This window comes from Canis lupus, chromosome 10 (assembly GCF_011100685.1).
Source record: "Canis lupus familiaris isolate Mischka breed German Shepherd chromosome 10, alternate assembly UU_Cfam_GSD_1.0, whole genome shotgun sequence".
In the NCBI taxonomy this organism is placed as follows: Eukaryota; Metazoa; Chordata; class Mammalia; order Carnivora; family Canidae; genus Canis; species Canis lupus.
In genome coordinates this window covers 25,802,844-25,826,298 of record NC_049231.1, presented here as the reverse complement: position 1 = coordinate 25,826,298, position 23,455 = coordinate 25,802,844, and the positions used below count along the sequence as shown (strand labels likewise).

The following is a 23,455-nucleotide window of genomic DNA, read 5'->3' as shown; positions in this document are numbered from 1 at the left end:
TGGGAGAGCAAGGGGCCTAATTTCTCTTTGTCCCCCAGCTCCTCACAGAGTCTGGCACAAAATTAGGCTTTCCAAGAGTGTGCAATTGAACTGAACTAAAGGATTTTTTTTTATTCAAGTTCAAGTTCTGTGTTGGTGAGCTGGAGAATTACAGGGAGTCCACTTGGTGGACCGAGGAGGTTTGGTTTGATGAAATAGCAGGTACAGAAAGGTCAGTACTTCGCTGGGCTTTGAGGTGTGGCAGCTCACAAATAATGTAGAGTTTGTAAGTTGTGCCAGTTACTAGGGGACATGGAAGAAATGTACAGAACCATGTATAACTTTGCACTGATTCTTCCTCTTCTAGTTTTGGGGATTGAACCTTCCAAGGCAGTAAGTACTATCTCCTCATACCACTCTAGGTATTTCCTTACCAGACTTTGTTACTTAGTTATGATACTGCCATGCTTTGATACCCAAGTTTCTAACAAGAAAGAAGCCCACTTCTGATTCAGATGAAACTGCTCAAACTGTCCCCTCTCCTAAGATGTCTAACTCTTAACTGATTTTCTACACATACGTGTCACAAAAGGACTCTAAGCAGGTGAAATTAAATAACTAATCCACTTTGAGTTCTAAAGACATTTCAGAGCAACTATAAAGAGATGTATAAGGAATGGCTCTTTGCCTTCTTACTAATCCTCACATTCTTCTTTCTGATCTTCACTAGAATCCTGGGTTCTTTTCAAAAGGTCTTCCTCCATTGATTGGAACCAAGCTTTCACATAGCCTGGAGTCCAAGTACCTTGGGCTGGTTTTCTCTGTCAAGGGTAGATAGAGAAGGAACAACCTACTTAGGCCATAAAGCTTCTGTCAGAGGAAAGCCCTTATTCCTCTCAACTCCCCTGTCCTCCAGCCTCATTTCATTTCAGCTACACAAGAAAAAAGAAAATACCTTAAACTCTTCTTAAGAAAAAAAAAATCATTAACTTTGAAATATTTCCAGCTTATTCCAGGAATTTCTGCTCCCCATCCCCACCCTCCCAGTAATCACACGGACTAGTAAGTCGCTTACAAACAGTGTGAAAGGCAGTGTTCTTTATGTTAATAGCAACATTTTAAACATAGGTCAAGCTGTTGGGAATGATTGGAACTTGATTTATTATGCATTTATAAAACTCTTTTTGACAATTCAGAGAAGCACAGGGAGAAAATATGACCTGGGCCCTCATGGGATTTGGATAAGTGGAACCTCAGAGCCATTGAGGCACCACCAGATGGTTGGAGAGTCAAGTGGGTACAGTGAGGAATCTGGCCTGGCTAGACTGGTGCATCTTCTTGAGTAGCAGTAGGTGGGCTTTTGGCACTTACAGCTGCCTGAGTTTTTGCATGGTGGGATCCCCGTTCATCTCCCTGGGATGGCTGTTCTATACTTACTGTGGTCCATCCTCATTTTTATTCGGACTAGTCATTGATCTTCTCCGTTTCATTCATTTATTTTAGTGCTTTATGTTACTTTTTATGTTAAGTACATCCTGACACACAATGGATGGTGGGACCTGTGAGACTCTGTATCAGCACACCTCTCACACTGGATCTCACCTGTCCAGCCCTGTGCCATTGGAAGACATTAGCCACCTACACTCCTGCTAAAAGCCTGACACCCGAGGCTTACATGAGAATCATGGCAAAGTAAACTCAACCTCCCTGTCATTGCCTATTTGAGCTTTAGGGTCTTTATCTTTGCATAAAGATTTCTTTCGAATTGATCTCTTAGATTATTCTGGCTTGACCTCCATGTACCCCATTCTTACACTGCCAGTTCTTTTTCTAAAATACAAACTTCTTAAAAGTTTATTTTTAGTAATCTCTACATCCAATATGGGGCTCAAGCTCCCGACCCTGAAATCAAGAGTTGCTTGCTCTTCTGACTGAACCAGCCAGGCGTTCCCTAAAATACAAACCTTTATCTCTTTCTCTCACTTGTTAAAAAACTTCTTTATGTCCTCTCTTAGAGAAAAAAGGCCCAAAGTCCTTGGCCTGATATTTAAAGACTCCTACACGACATGACTCCTCCTTTCTCCCTCATCTCCTGTTGCTCTGCCTCAATTCATCCATAGTTAACCAAGCACTGGAATGTACCAGTCCCTAAATGTACCTGATTGTCCTCAAACAGAGCTTTGTACTTGGCATCCTTGACTTACTCACATACCTGCCGTAGGCCCTAAACCAAATGTCTCTTCTGCAAAGCCTTTCTTTCCCCAGACACCATTGCCACACCTTATGGCTGTTGTTATACCATTTTAGTTTGATGTGTAGAGTTTGCTGAGTTGGCGAATTCCCCAGTTGGCCCCAGCTTTCTGTCTGGCACAATTGTTAGCTAAATAAATCAATGAAGGCACAGGTGCACTGAGATGTTCTCAATTAGATGGCAGTCATATACATTTTCATGCCTTAACAAAGAGTCCTTGCTGCTTTAGCAAGCAAAAGCCAAGATAAGCATTTTGAATCAGAATCTCTGTTTCTGAGTGAAGAAACTTCTTGTGAATTAGTCTTTAAATGACAAGTGAAGCTATCCGTTGGTTTTATCTTAGAACTCTTGGTTGTTGATACTAGAAATATATAGGAAGATGTAAAACGTGGTTCTCTATTTTAGGCTTCAGCTCTGGCGGCATGGACTATGGCATGGTTGGTGGGAAGGAGGCTGGAACAGAGTCTCGCTTTAAACAGTGGACCTCCATGATGGAGGGACTGCCCTCTGTAGCCACACAGGAAGCCAATATGCACAAAAATGGTAAGAGCAAGCAAAGCCTTATGAGTTGGAGCTATATAACCCTCACAGGCCTTGATGATATATCCTGTAAAATTATTTTGAAGCACAAATCTTTAGCTTTGTCTTAATCTCTTGATTTTTTTTTCCCTCCAAATCCTATGATCGCCTATGAGAGGAAGATCAAGGTTGTATATATTTCAAATTATAAGAAACTTAAAATGCTAGTTGTAATTAAGGGGAGCAAAATTTCCCACCTGCAGTGGGATTGAACATAGTAGCAGTGAACTTGAGTACCCATAAGGATGAAACCCTAACATACTGGCTGAGAGAACAGAACCCATTTTTTAGGGTGTAAGAGATTACAACTAGTATATATCATGTTGATTATTCAAACTATTTAATCTCCAAAAGATAGGTGACTAATAGTCCATGAGATTTGAACTTTCCCACAAAGTTTTCTTGTTTGGTTGGTTGGTGGTTTTTTAGCTTTCTTGTTCTTAATTATATACTGTCTGCGAAGGGGCATTGCAGGCTTTGGTTGAGAACTGCGGGCCCTTCATTTCCATCATTCTATAAATACTTCTCTGTGTCCCTGTAAAAAACAGATAAAAGGTCTTTGAATTTTCCTTCAGCCTTTGTTTCAGTGTTTATTTCATCTGACAGTAATTCACCTGGATTCAGCTACAGTCATGAGAACTGAGTATAAATGGGTGTTGTGCTGGTCCTGCTGCAGTTCCCTGGCAGACCTCAGCCTCACGAATCTGAAAACTTTCAGGGTTCCTTCATAAACTACTGTTTAGTGCGCCTCTCTGAGAGACTGTAAAATGGCCGCATGGAGCTTTTCCCTGTTATCCCTAAGCGCAATCATTTGATTTCATGCCACAAAATCAAGAATGATTTATTGAAACTATAAAATCTGTCTCTAGACTGAATAATTCAAGCCCAGCATTTGTAGCTTTGGGCACTTACCCTGCTTCTTTAGGCTGATGATTCATCAGGTCGCCTTGTCCCCAAAGACATGATAGGTGCATGATAATAAATACAGAGTGTCATGTGAGAGGTTATCTTAAAGCTAAAATACCCACTTGCCTTTTCAGAGCTCAGAGATACTGTGTTCCCCATTTCGTTACCAATCCCCAAGGTAATCGAGCTCTTCATTTCCTAGACTTCACTGTAATATGCCCTTGAGTCAAATTTCTGTCAGTGGCTCCAGAAACACAAATGACTTCTTAGCTGAGGGTGAAGGTGGTTTTGATAATACTCCTGCTGGGCCAAACCAAGCAGATTATTTTAATCAATACTTACACGAATATTTTAATACATCATCCTGGAAATAATTCTCCCTGTTTATAAACAGCATCCTAAGGGTAGATCAAGTGACACAATGGAGCATGTAAAATTCACCTGAGAAATAAATAGAGGGGTATCTCACAGAGGCCAAAAATTTTATTTAAAGGAAAGATCAAAAAAAGAGGGGGGAGATCACTTTTTGTTAGGTTAAGAGAATTTTAAGCTTTTAATGTTTTTCCTGCCTTGTAGCATCTAAAATGCATAAAAGGGTCACAGACAGAACCACTGAAATGCTCTTAGGAAGACAGTTACAAAGGATTGGCTGTTCTTCGTGTGTGGGGCCACGGGTTTCAGAGCGGCAGCGTTCCCTGCTGATCTTGTGCTGGCAGAGACCCTAGGCAGGAATTCCATCTCATTGCTTTGGAATTCAAAGGAATAGCAGATGCTTTTCTCTCCAGTAGACTCTCTCTATTTACAGTGCTTCTTCCAGCTAACCTAGGTCTGATCAGCCCTGAAAACTTTGGGTGGGTGGTGTCAGCACCAGTGTAGTGAGAACGCTTCCTATGCACTGCAGATTGGGTAGTGTTTTTCCTATTTCTCATTCTTGAGTCATTAGTATCGAAACTAGGGATGATGGTATGATTCGTAGTTGATGAAAGCTTCATTAATTTAAGACCATGGAATTTTAAAACTGAAAGGAAGATTCAAGAATGAGAACAGTGCTGTACGCCTAAGTAAGAACCTGAAAGGCTCAGGAAAGTGAAATGAATCGTTCGTAGTCATTCTGCTTATGAATTATATACTGGCTCTCCAGGGCAACGTCACGTTCCAGCACTTTTTTTTTCTTTTTACTGCATAAACATCAGAATACTGTTATTGCTGAATAATTGATTTGACAAGTTCTGTTCATAGGAATCCTTTCTGGGTATGAATTGATTTCCCCTCTCTCCACAGGCGCTATTGTGGCCCCTGGTAAGACTCGAGGAGGGTCACCGTACAACCAGTTTGATATCATCCCGAGTGACACACTGGGTGGCCATACGGGTCCTGCTGGTGATAGCTGGTTACCTGCCAAATCTCCACCAACAAATAAAATCGGAAGTAAATCCAGCAATGCCAGTTGGCCTCCAGGTATTGTCCAGGAAATGTTTTTTCTGGTATATCATTTGTTTTTAATTCCTAATTTTGGGTTCTGAACAGATTGCTTTTGCCAGTTATTAAGGCACTTTATTTTTTCATTTAGTCAATATTGTCTGATAAAAGCAAGGCATGTGCTGTGCTGTGGGAAGATAGGAAATTCACATTAGATCAGGTGTCTGCTCTATAGACTTCAGTCAGGAAGATAAGGTGTGGACCTGGTTCACCTGTGAGGCAGGTAACTGATGAACACTGCATAGGCATAGACGAGCTGAAGGAAGTCAGAGGAGTGGAATCTGGAGGTGAAAGAAGGTGATAATGGGAGCCTTGTAACATGGGTTCTTCTGAAATGTCCATTTAATTGACTTGTTTATTCATGGAGCAAGTGTTTATCATCAGTTAGGTTCCAGGTATGCAGTAGTGATGCAATGAAACTATTTGTTACTTTTTTCCTCTCTTTTTATTTTGATATAAGTCATCTATTTTCATTATAGAAAAAATTTTAATTTAGTTTAGCAAGAATTAAAAATCAGTATGTCTTTCTAAACTTCTTCCTATATGGATATATTTATAATATGTGTATAGTTTCCTTCCTTTTTAAGGCTCATAACACATGTTGTTTGTGTATAATACTATATTGCTTTCCACATTTGGGAAAACAGAAGTTTGTTAATCCTATCCCACAGTTTTAAATAGGATTTCAATTGACCAGTAAAAAAAAAAAAAAAATTAAAACAGTTATCCCGTATTCTAGGCTTTCTCATGATAAGCCAGATTATTCTTGCTCTTTGTCTCTGGATGTTGTATGTGCTAGTGGTCATTTGTATTGTGTTTTCTTTTGTGCATCTGAGCCAATTTCCAGTGAAATAAATGAGAGAAGTCTAATCTCCAACCCAGATTTTCTCTCAGTTTTTATCCTGGATGTCTGGACAGTTCTCTTGAACATCAGGTTACTTACTCCTGCCTTCACTGCTCTCAGCCCGAATGTTCCTGAAAGCTGGAAGAGCAGTGGCCAGGGCCAAGTGCTGATGAGCCCTGGCTCAGAGCCACAGAGAGATAGAGAAAGCGTGCTTAATAACACAGAGGTGCTGTATAGTATACGTTCAGGCTGAGTTTTTGATTTTTAATTTTATGATAAAAGTGAGATAAAATAGATTGAGTATTCTACTTTTCATGGATCTATTTCTTGTATCAAAAACTAACTTGAGGGGTGGCTGGCTGTCTCATTCAGAAGAATGGAAGACTCTTGATCTCAGGGTTGTGAGTTTGAGCCCCACATTGGGCATTGAGTTTGCTTTAAAAACAAAAAACAAAAAAAAAAAAACCTGACTTGATTTTATCTTTTTTTTTTTTTTAACAATCTCCTACCTCCAATATTGTCTTCTTGTTTTAGAATTCCAACCAGGAGTGCCATGGAAAGGTATCCAAAACATTGACCCTGAATCTGACCCCTATGTCACCCCAGGAAGTGTACTGGGGGGTACAGCCACATCTCCCATTGTAGATACTGACCACCAACTTCTGCGGGATAACACCACAGGTAAATGAATGAGGCATCCTTTGTGTTTATTCAACACTCCACGTTTTTGTATCTGTCAATCTGTGGCTTCATTTGTACTTGCTAATAATCTAATAATTTAACTAGAAAACAAAAAATATGTTGCTTTTCAGGTTGTTTGGGATACATTTTTAGATATACTTTAATCTTGCACTGAAGGTTAAATAAAATACTTAAGGTTTCACTGGTTATACTGATATCTGTCTGCAATATTTTCATCTTGTTTTCCCTTTGTCACCCAAAGGGTCTAATTCTTCCCTCAACACCTCGCTGCCTTCACCTGGTGCCTGGCCCTACAGTGCCTCTGACAACTCCTTTACCAACGTTCATAGCACTTCAGGTACAAGTATGACCTACATGTTTCCCTTTGGCTAGCACTTTTGCCATCAGGATCCCTTTAACAAAAGAAACGGGCATTTATTTCTTAAGGAGTGCTTCAACAGAAGTTGAATAGCTAGGTCAGCACAGATGGATGCACACCTCTTAAACTGGCCATGTTCTCAAGGAGCTTCTAGTTGCACAGAGACAGAATGAGACATAGAGCTTTAGGACAGGGCAGGTGGTGATATACCTGCAGGGAGCCTTGTGGATATTGACAGGGCAGAGGTGAAATCTTTGTGCCACAAGTGCTTTTCTTGAGCCAGTCTGCTGAAGGAATCATGGGCCAGGGGAGGAACCAGGGAAGTCCAGGTTATTATTCCTAAAGCAACAAATTATAGTTTGCTTATCTTTAAAAAAAAAAATCTTTCCATTTACAGACAAAGGCTCAGATGGCCAAGGGGGAAAAAAAGAGGCCCTTAATTAATTCTACCTTAATTGTTGAATTGTGTGTGTGTGTGTGTGTGTGTTAAGATGATAGGGAATAAAAACATAATGGATAGAATAAAGCCTTTGAAGTCACTCACTCAGCACACTGCCTCATAGATTGGTAGAGAGACTATCTGTAATTGGCACCGTGGTCTTGCAAAAGTTAGACCTCAAGCCATTAAAGTCATTATGGCTTCTGTTCTATATCCATGCAAAAGCAAATGGAGCAAATCCTCAGCTACTTCCTAAGATACTATAGGTGAATGGCCTTACAAATTGTCTTTTTCTTTTCACCTCCGTGTTGTATCAACAGGATCACAATAACTGTTATTTACTGAATGCTCCTGTAGACCAGGCAACATGCTGAGCCTTCAGCATGAATTCTTACTTTACCTTCACCAAAGTCTGGGAGGAGGTCCTGGCCTTCTCCCCATTTTGTTGATGAACAAACTCAGATTCAATTTGCTAATATAATTTGCCTCAGGTCTAAGTGAGTGTGTAAAGGCGCCAACTCAATAATCCATGCTTCTAATGACCATCCCACATTATACTTTTATGAGACTTCTTCCTTTACATGTAAAAACTCATTTTTCAACCCAACACTTTTATTCTGGTAATTGACCATATCTTCAGTTGAACTATTTTATCTTTTTTCTACAGTTGAACATTCACCTGAGAGATGACCCAAGAATCTTACTCCAGACATGTCTAAACTGAATGTATACTTTTCTGAACTGCGCCCCCACCTCCCCAATATTGTCTTTCCTTCTTAACTAAGTCTTTGTTTTTCTTAATGATGCCTCTGGCATCACTGAGTCACAAAGTCTCCAGATTTTTCTTGCTTGCTCCGTGGATCCAGGCAGTAAGGATGTCTCCCAGAGGATGTATTCTGCAGCCACATCTCCCATCCATTTCTTCTGCTCCATTCTACTCGCTGTCCCCCAGGTTGAGAGCCACATGTAAATGCTACATGTTCAGTCTACTGCAAGAACTCCTAGTAGCATCCTCATCAGCCTCCAGCTTACCTTTCTGGCCTTCTTTATCTCTACCCCTGTGAAATACTGTTTGGCCAAAACTGGGGGAAAACATATTTGGTACATATAGAGTTTAAATTTGACATTGGTCTATATTCTCCTATCTTTCTGAGCCTATCCATTTATGTAAATCCTTCCAGACCTGTCTTTGCAAAGCCTTTGGCAGTGGCTGAGCAGTGTCTTCTCTGTGTATTGAACATATGTGATGATGCCTGGAGTTACCAGTTCTCTTATTCTTCTATTCTATCTTCCCATGTGAACTTGAAATTTTTGAGAATAACTGTTTATATTACCCACAGCATTGATTTAGTGCCTTAAAGCATAGTAAGCTCTTAGCTGTTGATTGTTTTTTAAAAATCTGTTTGAATGTTGGGACACGTGGATGGCTCAGGCAGTAGAACATGTGACTCTTGATTTTAGGGTAAGTTTAAGTTCCAAAAAAATCTTTTTAAAAAAATCTGCTTGAATGTTGATAGCTAATAATCTGGATCAAGAAAAGTATACATTTCTGATGCACTTCCCATTTCATAAAAGAGTATTTATAGAATAGTGCTATTAGGATTCACATTTGTGTAAGACTCATGGTTTTAGGAATACTTCCCTTGAATTAATCTTCCTTTTCAGGTTCTATTTGGCTAATAAAGTACTGTTATCATATTAAATCTTTAGTAAGCTCAGAGGGCAATGTTACTTTTGTATTGCTACTCTCAAAATGTGTACTTAACTATTTTTAGAATATTATTTATATGTAAACACAAATTTATGTATATTGACAAAAGCGACCTCTCTAACCATATTCCTTCCTTAATTTTCTCTTCTTTATAGCAAAGTTCCCTGATTACAAATCAACATGGTCCCCAGATCCCATAGGACACAACCCCACTCATCTCTCCAACAAGATGTGGAAAAACCATATTTCCTCAAGGAACACTACACCGCTGCCCCGCCCACCTCCCGGTCTGACCAACCCCAAACCATCATCTCCCTGGAGCAGCACAGCACCCCGATCAGTCAGGGGGTGGGGGACACAGGACTCACGGCTTGCCTCGGGTGAGAAGGATCTGCCTAAAGGAACATTGTTGTTCAAACACAAGGGACTTAACATTAACACTTAAAGAGACACAAAGCCTTCACAAGACAGGAAGTCTGATAGAGGAAAGAGTATCTCTTGAGTGGAAAATTGCAGTCAGTCTAGGGCAGAGTGATCCAAGAACTCACAGAGTAAAAATGATGACCAGTAGAGTGAGAACATTAGGAGAAAACTGTATTACAAGTGCAATAGGAGAGTGCACAGGGTTTAAGGTCTAGGAGAAGAGAGCTGGCCATTCAGTAGCAGGATGAAGGGGGTCAGAGGGAGGTATAAAAGAGAAGACCCTTTATAACAAAAGAGAAGAAACACATGGGCTATGTGAAAATGTCACTCGTGGCTTTCCGTATTTTTTTATTGCTCTTCCTAATTGTTTTTCTGGTTGCTTCAGCCTCTACCTGGAGTGATGGTGGTTCAGTTCGTCCCAGTTACTGGCTGGTTCTTCACAATCTCACTCCACAGGTAATCATGCTTCCTTGTGATTTTTGAGACAGGACTTGATTGCATTAAGAGAGGGAAGCTCAGGTGCGGGATGTGGGCAAATAAGAAAGCTCATTAATTTCCTGCTTGCTATAGAGAGGTCCAGCGTACAGGTGTGGGTCTCCCCACCCAAAGGCTCAGAGCCTACTCCTAAATGGGGATTGTTGGCCCAACAAGGCTTAAGACTCAATATCCACCATTTTTATGCTTCATAAATAATTAACCATCCATCTCGGCAGTAGAGGGAATCTGTCAATTTCATAGCTTAAATGCCACATGGGTGCTTTCAATTTTCCATCTGTTATGCTCTTCTTTGTAGATGGCATTAGTAATTTGCTCTCTTCAGAACATGCCCTCAGGGTTGTTTTCACAGTGATGAGTTTCATTTGCCCCAAGCCACTCTGTCTGTCACCTTGTTTGCTTGATAACTGACATACTTGCAGCAGTATTATGTTGAACACTCAAATGAAATTAAATGAACCCCCTGAAACTGAGCCCATGACCGTCATCTGGACTTGACAGCACAACCTTTACAACACCTTGTTAAAAGGAGTCAATTATGCCTCCCTCCCTTTGACACATAAAATGAATTGTCTAGCCTTTAATTCATAAATGGATTCGTGCACACTTTAGTAAGCCAGCATTTTCTAGAATGTTCCCATGGGATATTAATAGGTCTCTGGCCTAATATGTTTGGAATATATACTTGATTAAACAAAATTAAGCAGGATTCTTCATGATGAGACTTCTTTGACCCTTTAATATGCTAACATGTATTATGATCCTCTGTGGGGAAATACAGCTTCTCCTAAATTTACTTGCCCAGTGAATCTGGTGGTAGGGAGTGTACCCAGGGCTTGTATTTCAGGGTACATATTGACAAAGGCAGTTTAATAAATACAGTTAACATGAGGAAGAGTCTGGGTTGGCTCTTAATATCCATATCAACTCAGCAAAAAGCCCCAGTTGTTCTTTTTTAGCTAATAAATGACCGAAGTATGAAGATTTTATATGACCATTTTCATAACTGTTTATGCCTCATTAGAATATGACAATATTCTTTTTTTTTAAGATTTTTATTTATTTAGTTGAGAAAGCACAAGTAGGAGCAGAGGGCAAAGGGAGAGGGAGAAGCAGACTTCCCCACTAAGTAGGGAGCCCAACATAGGGCCAGATCCCAGGACCCTGAGATCATGACCTGAGCCAAAGGCAGACATTTAACCAACTAAGCCACCCAGGTGCCCCAGAATATGACATTTCAAAAGTTGTTACATAGTATGGTGGATACAAAGTTGGGATGAGAGAGACAGTAAGGGATACTGTGTTGAAAGAAACCTGGACAAGCTAACCAGCTGTTCACTTCTGTTTTATCCTATGAAAAATAATGAGTACATGTGTATATATGTGTAAAATGAATCAAGGGGTTGGCTGCATTTGTATTAGAAATACCTGATTAATTTTGAAGCTCAAAACTACCTAACAGACTAATCTCAGTCATAACTTCATAGAAGGTTATAGGGCAAATCTTTGGAACCTGGTTAAATTTACTTTCATCACCTAAAATCTGTTTAGAGGGCATCAATGCTGAAAGGTCACGTGTGGTGTACTCGACCATCTTCATATAGTTGATTATCATTTTCTGTAAAAAAATTATGTGAACCTGCTGGTTTCCATTTTGCAGAGTTTCCATGGTGAAACAACACAATATGTCTACTGCCTCCGCCAGTAGCACAATTTTTGAAGGCTGTTCCAGTAGCAAAGAAATGAATTTTTAACTGAGCAGCCTATTTTCAACCTAGTTAAGATCTCAATACAAACAAATTGATCAGAGTGAATAAGCAGATTTGTTCATCCAAGTCCTGGGCAATACCTCAAATCACTGAACATGGGAATCTGACTACGATGAGGCTGAGAGCAACAGAGTTCTCAGAGAAGTAGGCAGAAAGTCTTACCCTGAGATGGCCAATGTGGGAGGTCATTGAGGACACCAGTGTCTTGAGGACACCAGTGTAGTCTATGAACTAGGTCAGCCAGCAGCATCCTGAACCATCAGGTGTGGTTAGCAGTGCTTTTCTTGTGTGTGTCTTCCTCTTTAGCTGTCTATGAAATTATTAACTGGGGGAGTAAAGATACTATATTAGTGATGATGCTGAGAATTTGGCATGTTCTCTTAAGTTCTTATTCAGGTGCCATACTATTTCTGCTTTCTAAAGTCTCTAACAAATCAACACATATTCACTTGTTTACCTCTTAAGGAAAGGAGACCACAGGTTGAATCGTTTATGTCTTGAGCTGTGTTTTTACAGACTGTTTTATTTTATTATTATTATTTTTAAAGATTTTATTTATTTATTCACAGGAGACACACAGAGAAAGAGAGGTAGAGACACAGGCAGAGGGAGAAGCAGGCCCCATGCAGGGAGCCCGACACAGGACTCAGTCCCGGGTCATCAGGATCACACCCCGAGCCGAAGGCGGCACTGAACCCACTGAGCTACCTAGGCTGCCCCAGACTGTTTTATTTGCACATTAGATCTCAGCCCAGTACTTTGAATATCTTAAAATTTGCTTTTAAGACCCCTGCTCATTCCACTCTATCCTGCTTTGAGTTCTCCCTTCCTTTCTCCAAACCTCATTTAGTGCAGATACTGTTGTTTACAAACCAGAAGTCCTTCTCCTCATTTGTAAGAAAGGCCGCTTGAGTTCCTCTCACACCCCACCTCCAGATTTTAATCTCATGAATGTCATTTCTCCTTAGATTGATGGGTCAACGTTGAGAACCATCTGCATGCAGCATGGCCCACTGCTGACATTCCATCTGAACCTAACCCAGGGCACTGCCCTGATCCGATACAGCACCAAACAGGAGGCGGCCAAGGCCCAAACTGCACTGCACATGTGAGTACCCATCCTACGCTCACTGAGACAAACAGGTGAGTATTCTGCTACGTGCTCCATTAAACAGAGATACACAAGAACATGCTCAAAAATAGCATCGTGGCATAAGCAGTACTAAGGTGACCAATCTTTTCTCCTTATCTAAGTATGGATTGTCCTGTGTATCTCATAGGCCAATAATCAGAGTTCCAAAAGTAAGAATTTATGAAGTAGTGAAGCAGTGAGTTAAATTTTTAAGTACCATAAAAGAAAGCCAGTATTTATGAGAATGTGAAACATTGCAAGCGCTGTCACTTTTTGTAATAGAATCTATCAACTTACTTCGGCTTCTTTGTTGGTAAAGGTGGAACACTGTGGTCTTGGTGGGTAGCAGTGGTTTTGTCTAATGTAGGTGGGACTGGATCACACTTTGACCATCCCCTCTCCCAGCTGCTATCAAACTGGGAGCCAGCAGATGCAACAGCAGAAAGCTACAAACAGAGCGAGCAAGCAGTAGGGAGGCTCAGGCAATAAGCCCGACCCTGAGACAGAGCCACGGCACCTCCAGATGTCTAAAGCTGGGTCACTTTGATGCTTGCGGTGTTACCTTTCACCTCCCATGGGGGAAAAGAGAGGTGACATTTTTTTCAACATACAAATTCCATATACCAAAAAGTTAATCCATGCATGGTACCCTCTAGTAGTCTTTGGATATCTTGAGATTTGGTGATACCTTATTGCTTTAAAACAGTACTCCTCAATCACCTGGTCCAGTTAAATGCAGGTTTTGATCCTGTAGGCCTGGGGTGGGACCTGTGATTCTGCATTCTGCAAAGCTTCCAGGAGATGTGGAAGCTGCTAGTCAAAGGAACATACTTTGAATATCGAGGACTCAAAATCCTCAGTCCTACTGGGTGCTTTAGGATTTCCCTCAAATCCATAGCTCTTTCCCTCCCCTTTTTTCTAGGTGTGTGTTGGGAAACACTACCATCCTGGCTGAGTTTGCCACCGATGATGAAGTTAGCCGCTTTCTGGCACAAGCTCAGCCCCCTACACCTGCAGCAACCCCAAGTGCACCCGCCGCAGGTTGGCAGTCGCTGGAGACCGGCCAGACCCAGTCAGATCCCGTCGGACCTGCTTTGAATCTTTTTGGTGGGTCCACAGGGCTCGGGCAATGGAGCAGCAGTGCTGGTGGCAGCAGCGGGGCCGATCTTGCTGGCGCTTCGTTGTGGGGGCCCCCAAACTATTCTTCTAGCTTGTGGGGAGTCCCAGCTGTGGAAGATCCCCATAGGATGGGCAGCCCTGCTCCCTTACTACCTGGTGACCTTCTGGGAGGAGGGTCGGATTCAATCTGAACTTAGAACTTTCAACTCTGACCTCGTGACCTTTTTTGGAACAGCAGCAGCACTAACTTGACCTTTTCGTTTTTTTTTTCAACTTGCAATAAATACATTTTTAAAAGGAAAAAAGAAAACGGAGAGAGAAAAAAAAGGTGGGTCATTGACAGACTGTCTGAGCACATAGTTGCCTCCCTTATAACTTCAGTTTTTTCGTTTGGAATATGAATCCAAAAAGAGAACATATCACTCTTGAAATACTTGAATCATGAACGCCAACCTAGAAAGACAATGTGAAGCAAGTACACATACCATTTAAATTTAAACACAAAAAAATTAAAAAAATTAGTTTCTAGTTTTTCACTTTTTTCATGTTATATGGAAGTTGTTGCTAAGAAACATATATACTGAAAAAAAATAGCTTTTTAACTTTGTTTGCACTGGGTGTGTTTCCGTCCTTAGGTCTACCACGTTTGGGAGGGAGGGGAATTCAAAAGAATTGTTGGGGTGGGGGGGGGAGACTTGACGGAGCCTCACTTTAAAAACAAAAACACAAAAAACCTAAAAAAAAAAAGGTAAAAATTTGTGATTGGCTGGTTGATAAATAACCAGTGTGTTCTGGCACATGTAACTGCCCAGGCATGCTCGTTCTGGTATGTGTGTGCACGTGTGTTCATGTGCATTCGCGTGCATCCTTCTCTCTGTCTCTGTGTGTGCGTGCCCATGTCCTCTTCCTCCTCCTCCTCCACTTCCTCGTCCTGCCCACCCCCCCCACCTCCCCCCCCCCCCCCCCCACCCCCCCCCCCGGATCTCTCAGAAAGCTGCATTGCTGACAGTCTGCAGGCTGGCTGGCCGGCCATCTGCTTTTTATTTTTTTATTTTTATTTTTTTTTAACTATGAGAACACACAAGCACGGGGAGCCACTGCTTATGAAAGCAACTCCGTTGGACTGCATTAAGGTGAACAGAGTGCTTTTTAATGATTTAAGGAGGGAGCTCCTTTACATTTGCAAATTAGCCTGAGTGAGTTTTCTCTTGCTTTTCTTTTGACCTAGCAGTAGAGCAGAGCACTGCCAAGTCCAAAAAAGTAGGAGAGCAGGAGGTACCTCTCGGGGCAACTGTGTGTTTATTTATTTCTGTTTTTTAAAGTAAGTGGCCACCAGGCACATCTGAATATCTGTTAAGTTTTCAGCAGGCCTTTTCTTTCGTTAGTTTGAATGGGAACAGATGATATAAGAGAGTGTTTACTGACATGATGTCTCAAAAGCAGAAAAACCATGTTCCCCCTTTCTTGTGTAATCAAGTATGAGGAATTCATCAGAAAGTCAGGTGATGCTGAATTAAATATTTCCATTGGTTCTCTTTTTTCATTTTATGAAAACGGAAACAAATATGTTGTGAGCAGCCTCCTGAAAGCACCTGCAGCTACTCCCTCTCTGCTCCTCTCTTGCTGAGCGTTACCTGTGCCAGGCCGTGGCGTGTTACAGCACCAGGCCATCACTGACAGAAACGTTTACTTAACGAATGTTCTTAAACCAGTGTGTACTTCAAGCGTTTCCTTTTGTTTCTCTGTGTTGTGTATTTCCTGTGTATGTGGTTTTGCTTAGGCAGGTATAACTTAGCAAAGACTTTTTAAGTATTGCACCTTTTTTTGGTTTTGACCTCTTTTTTTTTTTTCCTTGTAATGTTGCTTTTTTTATTTCCGTATTTAAAGACTTTTTTTTTTTTTTAAAGCATCAATGTAGTAGTACTCTGGGCCGAATAGGGGGCAACTTTTAATCCACAGTTATCACCAACATGTATGTACTTATGTTGGAAATCAACATGTATCAAACTGCTTTTTGTGAAGAGTTCTAGCAGACCCGAAGGGGGTACACCTTTATACAAAGCAGATGGCTGGCGGGGCGGGCGGGGTGGGGGGGAGGGGAACGTATGCCGGTAATGTGCTAGCACTTGTGTGGACATCCCAGTCTGCATTATACTGTTTAACATAAAGTGCCGACATTCTGTACCAGCAAATACCTGCCCATTCCAACCCTTGGTGGGAGCAGACCTCTACTGTCCTCTGTAACTTGCTGCTAGTGAGGACAAGGGAGTTTTTCTTTCTTTAGCATCTTCAGTGAAGGATACAACAATGCCTAATGTATTTGACTTGTAGCTTGTGTCTGTGCGTAGGTGGGTGGGTGTGTCTAGGAAAAGGCAAAAACGAATTATTTGCATTTAAGTGGTTTTATGAGACAAAGAATGGGAATTCTGTAGTCCTCCGGCTTACCTTGTTGATTATAAACCTAGCCTCAAAAGAGATTGACATGCATAATTCAAGTGAGCATTTGCTCATGGAAGTCTTTATGCACCCTATGTGGGGAGGTGGTCAAACTGGAGTCTCCAGCATGGTTCGGTCCCATTGGATGCCTTGTAGAAAACTAAGTGTGCCCTCTTCCTGCTCTCCAGTTTTCATCACCACCACCATGTCCCTTCCACCTCTGCCCATGTACAAAACGTCGCCTTCCAGCCCCCTTCCGCCTGCTCTCTGTGTGCGGAGCAAAACCCTGTGGTGTGTGGTGATGTCCAGGTGGAGAGCAGCTGTGTTCAGCCATCTACAGAAGGCGAAATCTTAGTGGCCCTGGGCCAGGAGCAAGTCCCGAGGCTCCCACGAGCCCGTGGCGACCCTGTCCACTGCCATGGTTCCCTGCCGAGTCCTGTCCCCCTTCCCTCCTCCTGCCTGCTGGTTCCTTGGCCTGCACTATGGGTTAGTTGAGTTCCTTACGATACTACGGTGAAAGCCGGGTGCTAGAGCCCCTCTTGTTTACAAGACATAATGAGGGATTTGAAATATGTAAAAATAAACATGAGAAGCTCAAATGTTCTTCCATCTTAAGCTTAAAGGGAAAAAAATTAAAAACTTAAAAAAAAGACCAAAAAGTGCGTATATATATACATATAAATATATATTTTAGATGAAGACTAACTCTGGGAGCATTTAACAGTGTTTTTTGTTTTTGTTTTTAACATTTATTTTCCTGCTTTAAAATTTGCAAGCATTCTCAGGAATTCTAGGGTAGGAAGCGAGTTTTTTGAAGATGGTTTATTTAACCGTATCTTATCCTAGATAGACGGCTGTTTCTTTCCTGTTAATAAACTTTTACAAGTTCCTGAAACTTCAAAAAGTTTAAACAATTTTTACTTAAAAAAAATGTAAAAAGAAAAGTCTCCAAACATTGTCATACTGGGGATCACACATTTTAAAAACACATAGAAAGAAATATTTTTTAAAAATTATCAATTTAGCAGCAACAGGTCAATTCGTTATCTTAAAAAATATGGGAGAAGGATTAGCTTTCTAAGAGCTTTATCACGGATTTATTTGAAATTGTGTGTCATTTAGTGGGAGTGTTTGGTTTGTATAAATGGGAATGCCATCACTTTGTTCCTTTCCATTTAAGATTGAACTGACATCTCCCCTAACGATTGTTTTTTTTTTTTTTTTTAAGGGAACCCTTCTCCCTGTCCCTTGAACCCCAGCAACAAAAGAAAGAACAACTTAGGGAAAAAAAAAACTCTAATCTGTAAAGTAGTACGGTTGGATTGCTGAGAATCTATGTAAAGAGCTAGGAAATATAGGTTAATTTTTGGAACAAATTTTAAATATAGGCATTACTAGAGGAAAATATCTATGGACTGTTCTATTAATGAAGAATGTGTGTCTTACCTCCCCGCTTGTTATGGGAGGAGGAGAAAATAAGAATCTAATAAGGAACAAGTGATTTTACTTTTTTAGCTCCCAGCTACTGTTGTGCTCATTTTAATTGCTGTTTTGAAGATCTGCTGCTTAATTATCCCCATCCCTCAGCTGGAGATGTGGAGTATTTCCTCTCAGTTTTTCGTGATGTGATGTCAAATTCTCCTTTTGTATTCCCTCCTGGGGCCAGGGGTCAGAATTCCCAAGCATGACCATAGCTTCTTTTAAACATCTAAGCTTCCCAGTGGGAAAGAAACTCCAGCTTGACAGGTAAAGGGAGTGGGTGGGGTTGCTGCCTGCAATTTCTCTAAAACCGCTTTAGTGCCTTCGTACATACACCCAGACATCCTAAGCACGGAGAGCTTGTGTGTATGCGCATGTGGTCCAGTCACTCCACAGACATTCAGACGCCCATTAAGGAAATCGGAGTGGTTCTGGACAAGGCCCCAAAGGCAGTGGGCTAAATTTAAAATAAATAAACAGAAATCAAGGAAGTTAAATATGCTTTCATGTCTCGATAATGTGGAATGCCAAGATCTTTCCTTGTGTTCCTGCCCTCATTACTGTGCACTGACTTCTCCAGGTGTGTCATTGTGACAACTACATGCAGTGATTTGGAAAGTCTATTTGTGTTGGGCCAGTAGAAAGGGGTTCCTGTTTTTCTTGTCCTTTATCTCCTCTCTTTCCCCCCCAACACCCCTCCCCCATTTTTTTTCATCAACTTGCTGGAAGCTTTGCTTTATTGGTTGGCAGTGACCTAAGAACAGGATATAGTGAGGATATAATGGAAAAGAAAAACTCTTTTCTTTCCATGGTATTCTTTGGCAAGAGCCATGTCTGCTGAGAGGTTAGGTGGCTTCCATAACACTTAGAAAATTCAGTGGGAGCGGCTTCTCTTCCACCACATTCTGGCATGTGTATAGAGGTTTGCTGGTCACCTCTCATTATGTAGATTTATTTTGTAAACGTTTTGATCATGTAAATTTGAGCTTTCCAATTTTTACTAGTTTTCTTTATTTTTTTAAACACTTTACTAGTGGCTGGAGGTGCCCATCTTTCAAACATCACAAACTTGGTTTCAGTCTACCACATGAGTAGCCAAAAGGAAAAAGCACTCATGGGGGAAGAGCGGTCTTCCATCAGACTGGAGACCTCTATTGGCAATTGAAATCCAGTGCCATGACCTAATTTTAGGTGTTCAAAAAAAAAAAAAAAACAAAAAAAAAACACACACAAACACACACACACACACACACACACACACACACACACAAAAAAGCAAAAAACAAAAAAAAAGCAAAATTCAGATCTCCGAAGACACTGTGAAGACATGGATGGCCCATATGGCATCTCTGATTCCTCCATACCTAGCCCTTTATCTTTTGATCCATTTATGACATGCACAAAAGTTAATTTAGCAGTGCTGCATGTTAAGCTTCCAAACCGAAATCTTTCATCAGTGTCCCCCAGTAAATCAACATTATCCATTGATTGCCATTCAATCAGTTTTATTTATAGCAGCTTAATTTTCTAATCATATTGCTCCTGTTCTAAGAACTTTCCACCTCTTCTGATATGAATGTAGCATAAATTAGCAGTTGGTTCTTCCAAGTTCCTGCGGCTTGAATGTGGTATCTAAGATATGCAAAAAAAGAAAAAAGAGGAAAAGAAATTCTACCTAAGAATTTGGAAGAGCTTTTATTAATATATCTAGCAGAAACTAACATTTCATGGGCTATTGACTTGTTGCAAATATTCACTTGAATTTTTGCCACTTTGGGGGGGCAGTTTTTATAAAGTTAACAGCCAGATTCCATATCGACCTAAGATGCTGTGTACTTTTTAATTTTTTTTTTTTTTTTTTGTATTATGCCATTTCTTCTCTTAAACAAAATGAAGATGTCTCTGTGCTGAGCAAAATGCTTAGGCCAAGCCTGTTTTCCTCTGCAGTGTAAAACAAGATGTTTTCAGCAGACTTGGCTGTAATAGCCATCTCTAAGATTAGGGAACAATTGAGTCTTTATGTAGAAAAGGTCTTCTTATACCCCATCCTCAGAGTTCAAATTGAATATATAACACTTTGTAGGTTATTGTTAAGATTTTGGTTTTTTTCTTTTGTTTTAGCTATCTATAAGCTCTTTTACTAGGAGTAGAGATACATTTTTTTAGCTGGTTTAAAAAAAAAAAAAATTTCTTCTCCAGTGTTTTGCCAAGTTTTGTCACACTTCATGCCTATGCATTAACTATGTTTCTTAGTGTTACTGCAAAAAGAAATTTTATTCTTGAGTTTTCTTTCCTGTGAGTGTACAGCTCGGGCTGCATGTGATGGTACAGATTAAAATATTCCAGCTTGTGTGTCTACAGTGAATTAGCAATCTGTAGACCTCAGAACCCATTCAGAAAATAGGATGCCCTCCCCCTCTGCTGCACGTTGCACCACACCCTCTTAGCTTTCTTATCTACAAGTACAGGGTATCCACACATTCTAGAAATGGGCAATATACATAATGTTGTCAAGAACATCATCAATCTATTAAAAAAAAACAAACCCACATAGAATGTCCTCTGTATTTCCAGAGTAAGTGCATACCCTGTAATAAACTCTGTAGGTTTATGGCCAGTGCCAAAAGTGTGTGTATTTTCAGAGATGGTCCCTACTTGTTAACGATGTTCCCTGGACCTTGAATTTGACAAAGGAGGTACTGGCATCACATTCTTTAGATTTAGAATAGTTATCAACTTTAAGAACCTATGAACATAGTAATAACTTAATAAAAATAGAACACTGACCCTCCCTACCCTGCCCACAATACCTCCCTGCTGCCTGCACCGCCAAAGAAACAAGGCCATGAACATTGACAGGATGGCAGGGGATACACTGGTCAGGAAACAGAGCTACTCCCCACTGGCTGGGCATTCCTGCTATCCTTAGGTGTGTGGTCACTCGGACTAGAATCAGAAGGAATTACCAAGTATTTCTAACATGTGAGTGGTTTTTAAACTGTCTCTTGTAGTAACCTCCTACCACCACCACTTTAAAAAAAAAAAATGAAAATGACAGAAGCTGCCAGTGTTTGCCGCACAGAATTTAAATAGTTCTTTTTGGTTAGCTACACACCTTAATCTGTTTTTAAGGAGAAACTATGCACACCAGGAAGAATGGTACCACCCTGACTGAGGGGGGTCTCTGCCGGACTCTGTCATGGGGTCTTCGTTGTGACAAACGCTTGCTTGTTTTGTCCATGGTAGAGGGAAGGTCAGATAAAGGCAAGAAGTGTACTGTTTTTAAATAGAAAAGAATTAGTGTGTCTCCCCACAGCACTTTGTGCCTCAGTTCGGTTTTCACACTATCAGTCCCCCCCTTTCCAATTGCCACGGGGCCGTCTCGAGCCAAGGTCAATACATTGAGACCGTCTTTACAAAAAAGAGTAATTCCTCTTTACCACTGACAAGGAACAGCAAAAGAAAAATTGCAAAGGTAGTTTACAGTATCGTTGTAGCAGAGATTGTGAAACGAAGTGCTTTTCTTCCCCTTCTCCCCTGCTTTCCCAGACCTCCCTGGAATCTGGCACGCCTTCCCCTGGGCTCCTGACAGGTGTGCATGGTTCTCTGAGGGCTGGGTTGTAGGGGGTCACTGGAGGTGAGCTGGAGCAGCCTTACTGCAGGACTAGCCTTACGGCAGAGCTTTATGGAAAGGAAGAGAGTATATCCTAAATAATGTGTTCGCCAAAAATGAACAAGGGGGGGGCGGGTCTTTATATAAAACAAAGCAAAAACCTTTGGAATCCTTCAAGAAGTTACATACCTTTTAAAGGTACATAGTTTCTCACCAAGTGACGCATTCAGCATGACACTTCTTTCCAGAAATTTCGGGATAAGTTGGAATAAGTGTGTTTAAAACACCACCCCTACCCCACTCCCACCTTTTAATTTTGTCCAAGGAATTAATTACTTAAGTGTAGTATTTCTGAATGTGCCTTTGTGAGTACAGAGACCGTCTGTTTTAGGAAGAAGCTCTCCTATCAGTGGGGTTAAAACCGAAAGGTGGTCAGTGTAGTCTTTAGGGAAGTCAGCGAGTCTCCTGGCAGTCCCCAGGGACAGCCGTGGAATTTTCATTAGCATCAATATTGCACAGTGTAGAGTTGTGTGGAAGAGATTCTGGGGCTCGGGAGGGAGGAAGAGGTGATGGCGCACAATGACAGAGACCCAGGTTCATCCAAGGGTGCAGGTTGAATTTATCTATCTGCAGTACCTAATTTCCTTCGTGTGTGTATCTGTGTGTGTGTGTGTGTGTGTGAGGCTGTGGCTGTTTTAGTTTTTGTTTTTCTGTAAGCACTGGGGAACTGAAATATGGTGATGTCTGTGACACATTCATGCATGTCAAGAAGGCGTTTTCGAGCTCCTGCCGTGTGCGGGGGCGTGGGGGGGGACACTGCATTTCCACCCTCTTGAGTCTGTGTCCTGAGAAGGCAGTTACTTCCCTCACATCACGTTGCTGTTTATGTGAACAGGGTATTACACACAAGGAAAAAGCTTTGGAAAGAATAAGATGGAAGTGTTTGAGAAAGAAAGAAAAATCTGAAATCATATTTTATTTCTTCAGAATGATTATAGTTAAGCATAGAAATCTGCAGTGTCTCTTCATTTGTTTTTGTGTTTGTTTTAAACAATTCCACCTCTTCTCCCCCTGCCCTATCTTCTAAAGAAACCGCAAGTGAATGCTAAGGGCCATTTCCATAATTCCTCAGAACTCCCCAAAGAGGAAAACAATCCCTCCCGCAAGATTCCTTCAGCTTCATTCAGGAGACAAAGGGAGGAGAGATGCGGCTTTCTGTGCTTCTCTCATTCCTCTCTAATGGCCTTGAAATGTATTATTATGCAAATGTGAATTTTGATACTGAATTTAAGAAGAGGTTGTGGATTTTTTTTCTTTTTTCAAAAGCATAAAGGTCCCATATGTGGTCATCATTGCGTCTTTATTCTGTAACGTGAATTGTAACTATGCATTCTGCAAAAAAGGGGGGGAGCAGAAAGGGGGAAGGAAGTAGCTTTGCATCCTTGTTCTACAGTTTCTGTGTCCATGGTATCCCCATGTCCTGGCGGGGAAGGGGAGTGACAGTGAGAAGCAGTGAAGTCGGCACAGTGAGTTTGAAAGGGACCCAGAGTCCTCCCGCAGTCCTGGGGGGACCTGAGGTTCCTGCCAACTGGTGTGGTACAGGATTCTCCACCCTAGCCATGCAGTGTTAGCCCAGGGCCACAGGGGGGCCCCCAAAGGCCCTAATGTTCTCTGGGAAAAAGTACTCGTCCTTTCCTGAATTCAGAACCCTTTCAAGCTCAGGAAACCATGCCTCATTCGT

At 41.2% G+C, this 23,455-nt stretch overlaps 1 protein-coding gene across 12 annotated transcripts in view; it reads left to right on the top strand.

Moving 5' to 3' along the window:
* Nucleotides 1-14,793, top strand: part of TNRC6B (trinucleotide repeat containing adaptor 6B) — a 243,618-nt gene extending 228,825 nt beyond the window's left edge. For 8 of the 12 annotated variants that reach the window (XM_038550477.1, XM_038550482.1, XM_038550476.1 and 5 more), the window contains 8 exons: nt 2,636-2,773; nt 4,997-5,173; nt 6,573-6,719; nt 6,982-7,077; nt 9,404-9,628; nt 10,057-10,127; nt 12,904-13,043; nt 13,990-14,377. In XM_038550477.1, the coding sequence (XP_038406405.1) occupies nt 2,636-2,773; nt 4,997-5,173; nt 6,573-6,719; nt 6,982-7,077; nt 9,404-9,628; nt 10,057-10,127; nt 12,904-13,043; nt 13,990-14,377 (1,382 nt within the window). Of the gene's footprint in view, nt 1-2,635; nt 2,774-4,996; nt 5,174-6,572; nt 6,720-6,981; nt 7,078-9,403; nt 9,629-10,056; nt 10,128-12,903; nt 13,044-13,989 lie in introns of all 12 variants that reach the window. The other 4 variants (XM_038550487.1, XM_038550483.1, XM_038550475.1 and 1 more) reach the window with 2 other exon arrangements.
* Nucleotides 14,794-23,455: the final 8,662 nt, after the last annotated feature.